General features: G+C 49.9%; 1 protein-coding gene across 1 annotated transcript; it reads left to right on the forward strand.

The window, feature by feature from the left end:
• Positions 1-7,087: 7,087 nt before the first annotated feature.
• LOC134123705 (cAMP-specific 3',5'-cyclic phosphodiesterase 4D-like) lies at positions 7,088-9,751 on the forward strand (the record flags this gene model as incomplete). The annotated part of the gene is made up of 4 exons (XM_062560695.1): positions 7,088-7,299; positions 8,806-8,835; positions 8,938-9,021; positions 9,396-9,751. Coding segments are annotated over 4 exons (384 nt in total), but the record flags the coding sequence as incomplete, so codon positions are not given.
• Positions 9,752-9,761: the final 10 nt, after the last annotated feature.

Raw genomic sequence — 9,761 nt, forward strand, 5'->3', positions numbered from 1 at the left:
GTGTGCGTCGTCTTTACCAACGCTGTGGTTTTTTGCTCTCTGTATTCTTTGCCTCTGTAAGGAGTCACATGGTCATGGTTGCCGCACATTTGTTCTGGATCACATCCCGGGCACTTTGCATGCATGTGATGGAACCAACTCCTTCTCTCAGACCTCATGAATTCAGATGCACACACAAACCGCTCCGACGAGTCTCTCCCTTTCCCCTCACCACTGCACGCCCCCCCCCCTCCCTCCCTCCCTTTCTCCCTGCTTTCTAAAACAAATCATGTGTCGTTTTCTCATTGTTATTTGGTGCTCCAACGCACAGCTTCAGTCGGATCAATATCAATTCACACATTTCGAACACTTCTCTAATTGCACTTTTCTAACCCAATTTGATGTCACTTTCCCATATTTCTCTTCGCTTTTTGTGGGGGGGGGGGCATCCTGCATTGTTCTCTTTATTTATCCTCAGCAAGCATCTCTTGAGCTGATCAGAGACACTTTATGTCCCGACCTGTTCCTCCAGTACGTCTCCTCGCAGCGTGTCTCCTCGCATCATTCCTGTGGTGTTTATAATTGCAGCGAGCCAGACCTGAAAATGAATGAGTCATTGATCTATGCCATTTTGTGAGAGAGAGAGAGTGTGTGTGTCTGTCTGTGTCCGTCTTTTGTGTGTCCGTCTGTGTGTGTGTGTGTGTGTGTGTGATTCTAAAGAGCTGTGTGGTGTCCTTAGGCATCGATGTGACCCAGCAGCGTCTCTTCTGTATAAGACTGGCACTTCTCCTCTGTCCTCTTTGCCACCATTGTATATTTCATTTTCAGTGACCCACTTTGGGGGGGGTTTGTGTGCGTCTTTTAATGACGTGGTTATCCCATCGGGGTAGCGCACGTGGAAGCTGGGAACCTGGTAATTCATTTCAGATGCAACTCGATGCGGTGTGTGTCAAATGGTACTGCTCATAAGTCAGGAACGCAAATGAATTCAATAGTTATTTATTGATTCAAATAGATATTAAAAATGATGATGGAAATATATGTTTATGATTTAATCTAATGCTCGATTAGGTTTCATAAACTGTCGCAGCAGTTTTGGGGTTGATGCCATTTGTAACATATATTTGGTAGAGTTTTTTTTTTTTTTTTATCACTTTGGAAATAATCCAAAGCATCCAAAATCTCTCCGAAATTTCACCTTACAGTACCAAGATCTCAATGAAGGTTGTTGTTAAGGCCATTCGTCCTCTAAAGGCTGCATGCAAACGACGGCGTTCCCCTTGCTCTGCACTGCAGGATGTCACATGTCTGCGAGGGTCGCGATTTTTGTGTACCACTCGCTTTTTTTTTTTTTTTTTTTTTTTTTTCTTCACATATCGTCAGGGGAAAGTTCAGGGGACCCCCCCCCCCCCTCTGGAAAATCCCGTTTGGAGCTCCCTTCGCGTCCCCCCCCTTTCACAACAAGCGAGTACGACGTGGCCGGTACCGGCGGACGGTCCAGTTTCATATGAAAAACGGTCTCTTCGCCATCGGCTCGCTACAGCTTCCAGAAGAAGTTTGACTGACCGGCATTCCGCTGGTCACGGGAAAGCTCCAGAGCAGCTGAGAAGGATTGTAGCAACAAACAATCCCTCTTTGTATTGTTTTTTTTTTTTTTTTTTGCTTGCAACCTAAAACTAAAGCATGAAACTTAACCTCCTGTGGGAAAGGCCGCTCCCGCAGCCTCTCATCTGTTCGTGTTCGTGTGCCGTTCCACTGGAGGTCATTGTCCAAATCTTTGTCACAACAAATGTCACATTTTATTCTTATGCCCAGGTGGGACTTTTTCATCAGCAGACGGAACGTCTCTCGCTGCTTCAGCGAGCTCTCGGTCATCCATCGAGTTTGCACATGAAGTATTTCCTTTCTCAACTTATATCCAAGTTCTGGATCACCCCCTTTTTTTTTTTTAGGGTAAAGCGTGGTGTCGCTTTGTCTCGGTCCGGTAATCCTGGATTTGCCTCCCATCTCCACAGTAATCCCCCCCCCCCCCCTCTGAGTTGCAGTCGTGCTTTTTGGTTGATTCTCACAACGCACACTCATACGGGTGTTGACATTTTTTTTCAGAGCACGCTGCTTGGCGTCGGAGCCGTCATTTCCTCCTGTGATGTCACCGCCGGCGCTACGCCCCAGTGGACTAATAGCAAAGGTCCTTCCCGAAGAAGGCGCGTCTGCAGAGTCGCAGTGCGACGCGCGAGGAGCTTTTTCTGAGAATCTTTGTTCGGGCCGTGACGTGAGCGCAAGCGTGACAACGTATGCTGGGTGTGTTACGTTTTTGGCACTTTCACTCGATCTTTCTATCTGCGATACGAGTCTCATCTGGTGCGCCACCGTAATACGGCACGCGCTCACGTGCATGTTTCACACCTGCAGTAAAGAAACCAGATGGGTACCTGGGTGTTACAGGAGGGTGTGGATGGATTGTGTAAGTATAGGGATGATACCTGTTGAGACTTGCATGCATTCTATATATATATATAGGGCTAAAGGACTCAGGCATTTTGTCCAAGATGAGACAGACTGAGCAAGAGTGGCGGTGGGCTCATTGGAACTTGTGTACCACCTCTCTGCTGGTGCTGGGGTTTTTTTTTTTTTTTGGGGGTCTGGGAGTTAGATAGAGACCGGGAAAAGGACAATCTGATTGTCCTTCGCCTCAGCCGTCAGGCAGACAGCCAAACCATCCCATTCCACAACCACAGCTCCCACTTCACGGCGCTAATGCTGCTGCTGCTGCTGCTGCTGCTGACAGATGGCACGGCGATAGCGCCGCGATTCGCCTTTTAGCTGTCGAGGAGAATATGCTCGGCGTGTCCTGTGCGTCGGTTAGATACCCGCCGTCCTGTTTTGAGATGAGACGAGAGAGCGAGGACTTATTCCCACCAGAATGGCTTCAAACCACGAGCACCACCCTTTTCAAGCAATGCGCGACGACACGCGGAGGGTGCATTGTGGGATTTGTAGTACTATGGTGATGCGTGCGATATACCGGCGGGGGGGGGGGGGGGGGGGGGGGGGCAGCTCTAATGGTAAATAAATTTGATCACGCGGGCCAAAGACAATTCATTCACGGGCTGGATATGAGTGCTCTGTGGATCGATACCGGACTCCGCGCTCCAGCTGGCCGGCTTCCAGCTGCTCAGAGCGGACCGCGACACGGAGCTCTCCGGCAAGACGAAGGGTGGAGGTATCTGTTTCTACTTCAACAACAACTGGTGCAACGACGTTACAGTGATCCAACAACACTGTTCTCCTGCTCTGGAATCTTTTATCATCAACTGCAAACCCTTCTACTCCCCCCGTGAGTTCGCTTCATTCATCCTGGTCGGTGTTTACATGCCGCCGGCGGGCAACGTGCACGAGGCACAGCGGACACTCGCCGACCAGATACGGCGTGTGGAGCGGACCAACCCGGACTCTTTGGTTATTGTCCTCGGTGACTTTAACAAAGGAAACCTCAGCCATGAACTTCCGAAGTTCAAACAATTTATTAAATGCGCGACCAGAGAGGAGAACACGCTGGACCACTGCTACACTACAGCAAGCAGGGCTTATCACGCCGTCCCTCGTGCTGCGCTGGGACACTTCGACCACGTCATGGTCCACCTGATTCCTGCATACAGGCAGAAACTAAAGCTCTGTAAACCTGTGGTGAGGGAATCCAAGAAGTGGACCAGCGAGGCCCTAGAGGATATTCGGGCGTGTTTTGACTGCACAGACTGGGATGGTTTCAGGACTGCCTCTGACAATCTGGATGAGTTCACAGAGGCTGTGACTTCCTACATCGGCTTCTGTGAGGACATCTGTGTACCATCATGCACCAGGGTGAGTTATAACAACGACAAACCCTGGTTCACAGCGGAACTCAGGAAACTACGTCTGCAGAAGGATCAGGCATTTAGGAGTGGGGACAAAGACCTGTACACAGAGTCTAAATACAGGTTTAGCAAGGCGGTGAGAGACGCTAAACGACTTTACTCTGTGAGACTCCAACATCAGTTCTCAGCTAACGACTCTGCTTCGGTTTGGAGAGGCTTTAAACACCTCACAAACTGCAAGCCGAAAACCCCCCACTCCATGAATGACCTCCGCCTGGCAGATGAGCTGAACGAGTTCTACTGCAGATTTGAAAGACAATGTCCTGTCTCCATCCCCCACAACTCCTCCACCTCCCCCGACCCATCAGGTGCTCACACCTCTGGACTACTCTCTCCTCCCCCACTGCCCCTCTCTGTCTTGGAGAGTGACGTCAATCGGCTCTTCAAAAGACAAAACCCCCGGAAAGCAGCCGGTCCTGACTCAGTCTCGCCCCACACCCTGAAGCATTGTGCTTACCAGCTGTCTCCTGTGTTCACCGCCATCTTCAACACCTCCTTGGTGACATGCCACGTCCCAGCCTGCTTCAAGGCCTCCACCATCATCCCTGTTCCCAAGAAGCCCAGGATCACAGGACTGAATGACTACAGGCCCGTCGCACTGACCTCTGTAGTCATGAAGTCCTTTGAACGGCTAGTCCTGTCCCACCTAAAGTCCCTCACCGACCCCCTCCTGGACCCCCTGCAGTTCGCCTACAGAGCCAACAGGTCTGTAGACAATGCTGTCAACATGGCCCTCCACTTCATCCTCCAGCATCTGGACTCCCCAGGAACCTACGCCAGGATCCTGTTTGTGGACTTCAGCTCTGCCTTCAATACCATCATCCCGTCTCTACTGCAGGACAAACTCTTCCAGCTGCACGTGCCCGACTCCACCTGCAAGTGGATCACTGACTTCCTGTCCGACAGGAAGCAGCACGTGAAGCTGGGGAAACACGTCTCTGCCTCTCGGTCCATCAGCACCGGTTCCCCCCAAGGCTGCGTTCTTGCCCCTCTGCTCTTCTCCCTGTATACCAACAACTGCACCTCCAGTCACCAGACCGTCAAGCTCCTGAAGTTTGCTGATGACACCACCCTCATTGGACTAATCTCTGGTGGGGACGAGTCCGCCTACAGGTGGGAGTCTGACCACCTGGTGACGTGGTGCAGTGAGAACAACCTGGAGCTTAACGCCCTGAAGACAGTGGAGATGGTCGTGGACTTCAGGAAGAACGCAGCCCCACCTTCCCCCCTCACCTTGGGTGACTCCCCCGTCACCACTGTGGACTCCTTCCGTTTCCTGGGCGCCATCATCACCCAGGACCTCAAGTGGGAGCTGAACATCAGCTCCATTACCAAAAAGGCCCAGCAGAGGATGTTCTTCCCGAGGCAGCTGAAGAAATTCAACCTGCCAAAGACGATGATGGTACACTTCGACACAGCCATCATCGAGTCCATCCTCTGCTCCTCCATCACCGTGTGGTACGCTGCAGCCACAGCCAAGGACAAGGGCAGGCTGCAGCGTGTCATCCACTCTGCAGAGAGGGTGATTGGCTGCAATCTTCCGTCTCTTCAGGACTTGTTCGCTGCCAGGACTCTGAAGCGGGCCAGAAAGATTGCAGCCGACCCCTCCCACCCTGGACATGAACTGTTTGTGCCCCTTCCATCCGGCAGGAGGCTGAGGTCCATCAGGACTAAGACGTCCCGCCACACGAACAGTTTCTTCCCTTCGGCAGTCGGGCTCATCAACAGAGCCCGGGCCCCCCCTGACTGACTCTGACTCCCATGCTCATCATCACTGTGTCACTTTCACCTGTCACCCGTCACTTTGTCTAGCTGGTGCACTTTATCCTTATTTTTATTCCTAATTTTATCTTATCTCCTCTAACTTACTAACCCATAGCTTTAGTTTTTAGCGTACTAACCCATAGCTTATATTTTATATTTTATTATACTTTTATTTTATTCTATTTTTATCTCATTTGCACTATGTTGTCTTATTGTACTGTCTTCATGCACCTTCCGCCAAGACAATTTCCATGTATGTACAACATACTATGGCAATAAACGTTTCCTGATTCCTGATTCCTGATTGACACACGTGCATTACAGAGTGCTGATGAGTTGGACATGAGTTAGTTCAGGGGATTCACGTGTTGGGGAAGGCAAATATTCAGGTTGGTAAACAAGCAGCCGTTCTATATTCCCAGAGGATCGCCCCGTGCGTACTCCGTGTCGCATGCGGAGGGGGGGGGGGGGGGAATCCCGTCTGACCTCAGCATCGCCGGCAGATTGGATTATGGGATTGCTGGGCAGCCTTGGGGGATGAAGCAGATATCCCCGGTGACACAGGGGTTAGTCATCGCCCGTGGAGAACAATCCCACAGGAGACTAAGGCGTGATATCCCAGTGGGAGACGGTGTCACTGGTTTTCGAAAGACTACTGCGAGTCAGCGGCTCCGTGTCCCCCCCGTGGCCCTCGGCACAGTTCCATCCCGGCGCTTTGAATGTCTCTGCGTTAGTTCTGACTGTGGGGGACAGCGCTGATTATTTAGCCCCCCCAATCGCAGCCATGCGACAATCAGCCCGATAATGAGTGAACGACTGATTATAATTAGAAGCAGTTGAGCTAATTCACGTCATCCTGCGCAGCGGCGGGGCCCTCACGCCGACACCGCGTGCACGTCTTGACAGCGCAGGCACACCGCGTTGCCCTTTTTGAATGTCGCAGCCTGTGACCATGGAGCCGGTTATCAGCCACATGAAAAAGTGCACGTCGCGGCCTGCGCTGGTGCCAAGGAGAAAAACATTTGTGTGGCTTCATGCGAGCTGGCTCTCAAGTCGTGAGGACCTCTGAGGTGTAATTAATGTTTGCTTAAAGCCTGTGATGTATTTGTATGTGGATACTTGAGGCCACATGTACAGTCTGTTCCCTAACGGGACTTTATTAGAGGTTTATTCATTCTTGCACGACGTGCATTTTTTAGAAGAATTTTTAATGTCCAAAGGCATAAGAAGTGTCACCGTTTCGGGTTCAGATTCTAATAATATGCCACTGCTTTCTTCTTCTCCTCTCCTCACATATCATTGTGTCCTCATCTATAACAAAAGCTCTTTTGCCTTTCAAATGCCCTCCAAACAACGTTGGAATTGTCAAAGACATCTTTTGTGATGCGACGCTAATTAGTATCCAGCTGTGCGTTTTCCCATTGTGATCTTTGTTTCCTCTCTTTGGCAGCTTCGACGTGGACAATGGCACGTCGTCGGGTCGCAGCCCCCTGGACCCCATGGCCAGCCCGGGCTCCGGCCTCATCCTGCAGGCCAACTTCGTCCACAGCCAGCGGAGAGAGTCGTTCCTGTACCGCTCCGACAGCGACTACGACCTCTCGCCCAAATCCATGTCCCGAAACTCCTCCATCGCCAGTGACATGTGAGTGCACGCTGCCTTCGTCAAACACGCCCACAAATACTCCCAGTTGCGCGACAAAAAGCTGCTGCTGGTGTTCTATTAGTCGAGGTCGTGGAGCTGCCACGTGGCTGGCTTCGACCCCGGCTGGAAGTGTGCATGACCAACAGCTGATTGTGTGGCGTCGCGTCTATTCTTAGCCATATCCAGTGGCACAAACAAGGGGGGGGGTCAGTCACAAAGTGGCCACAAGCACTGAAACCCGGCTGCACACACGGATAACGGGAGAGGCATTTGTGTTACAATTAATTTATTTACAACACGAGATATTAGTTTGATGTCTTTTTTTGTTTTTGTTTTAACGCCCCCAATTCATTTAAACTGTAGCAAGTGGACCGCACACAAATCATCTCCTGGGTCAATGTACAGCATATACTGATAGCATCTTCCTCATTTTCCACACAATGTATTGCACACGTTGTGCTACAGGAAATCCAAATATTGACTAATAATTTAGATAGATAGTATAATAGGATAAATAGATTAGTTTTGATCCAGCTCAAGGAAAGACAAAAGGATACAAAATAATGTCTGAACTTAAACTTCCTATTAGAGCATTAAACCCTTCCATGACCCTTCTTTGACCTGCACACACTATCCAGTTACCATGTTAATACGGCATCTTAATGCTTTATTTTGCAGGGGGTAAAAAAAACATATGAAAGGACAAAAAGGGGAAAAACAGCATTTATGAAAGTAATGAAGCTTCTCTACCAATTTAGTAAATACATCAATTGTATGTTTCCTAAAGCATATTCTCCTGGTCTGATTATTTTCTTTTATCGTCGAGAGTACTCTCTGCCTGTGGCGGCTGTGTGACACCTTAAAATGTTTTGACTGTGATCACAGTTGTAACGCCGGCCGGAGGGGAGGGAGGGGGGCGGCGGCGCAGGAGTCTGACTCCCAAGTTTGCTGTTAACATTCCTCCGGGCTGAAATGAAGGAGCAGCGCTGTCTTACACCCTTAACAATGCTCACTGAGGTGCAGCCGACACGCCGCCTTACTCCAGGAGCCGTGCGGGCGAGGGCTCGGAGTCCAGGCCAGAGCTCAGCTGGATGGAACACGCGTCGATAAACGCGAGAAATAACAAATGCCATACGGGATGTAGTTAAGGGAGGGACACGGAGGAAGGGTGACTGCGCGAGGGTCATGTAAAGGGGTGACGGTTTTTACTGTGTCCTTTACAGCGAGTAAATGTCTGCAGAGACGCGTCCACCCATGAACCCTCCAAACTGTGGAAACTCTCCCATTTTGTGACGTAGGGCCTCAGCTCGTGGCTGATACCACCAGGGAACCTGTCACTGTGATGAGTGGATCCGAGATGGTGAAATTTAATCTAATGTGATGACCCCCTGCGCCTCCTCGCCCCCCTCCTACCCTTGACTTTTGCGGCACACTCCTCTGATGTCGGATGTCAATATGGTGTAGATATGGAGCTCACATTAAAGCCACTGTCTTGGTGTCTTTCAGTCACGGTGACGATATGATTGTAACGCCGTTGCACAGGTGAGGGCTTGAGCCACTTTTATTTCTATTTCTCTACTGTCTACGTATTTGACATTTCCACGAAATGAACGTAGTTAGTCCTAATCTATAACATTCCCTCCAGGTCCTCGCCAGCTTGAGAACCGTACGAAACAACTTCGGCGCATTAACTAATCTACAGCAAGACCGGGCATCCAACAAGTAAGTCACTATACTCATCTTTTTGTTGTTGTGGGGGTTTTTTTTTCAGTGGGAGGGGTGATTTAAAGATGTACAAGGATCCACATCCCAGCATGTCACAATATGATGATGACAGCCACTGTGTGACTAACACTAAATAAGTGACCACATGCTGCACCCGCCTGCACAGTGCACAGTGCTCGCTCGCAGTCTGGGTCGCCCCCCTGCTGTTCGTGTCGAGTAGCCGCTGTCTACATGTGTAGACACAAGTTATGGGAAACGTGAGCTATGTAGAGAGGCAAACTGCTGGTTATATTGTTTTAGGAAGGACATTTCTCAGTGGTTTTTTTTTGTATCCCCCCCCCCCCCCCCCCCCCCCCCCCCTCCCCCAACAGGAGATCACCCATGTGTAACCCACCACCCATCACCAAGACCACCTTCACTGGTACGTGAACAGCAAGAGCAGCATGACTTTGACGTGTTTGTGTGATTATGTGTGTGGGCCAGCAATCGGGAATAGACTTTTCTATTGGAAAAGTAAACATAATTACTATTATTAGCACTAGAGGTAGCAGTTGACTTGAATTGCCCCTATAAAGCCTTCGTAAGCAGTTCATGAACATTATTATGTATGCTTGTAAGAAATAAATCTTTGATAATATATTAACACACAACTACAACAGAATATATCCTATTCATAGGTGACATATGTAGTCACATTTTTACATTGATACACACTTGACACACACAGCGGCATTATG

Source organism: Pungitius pungitius, unplaced genomic scaffold (genome assembly GCF_949316345.1).
Source record: "Pungitius pungitius unplaced genomic scaffold, fPunPun2.1 scaffold_174, whole genome shotgun sequence".
NCBI lineage: Eukaryota > Metazoa > Chordata > Actinopteri > Perciformes > Gasterosteidae > Pungitius > Pungitius pungitius.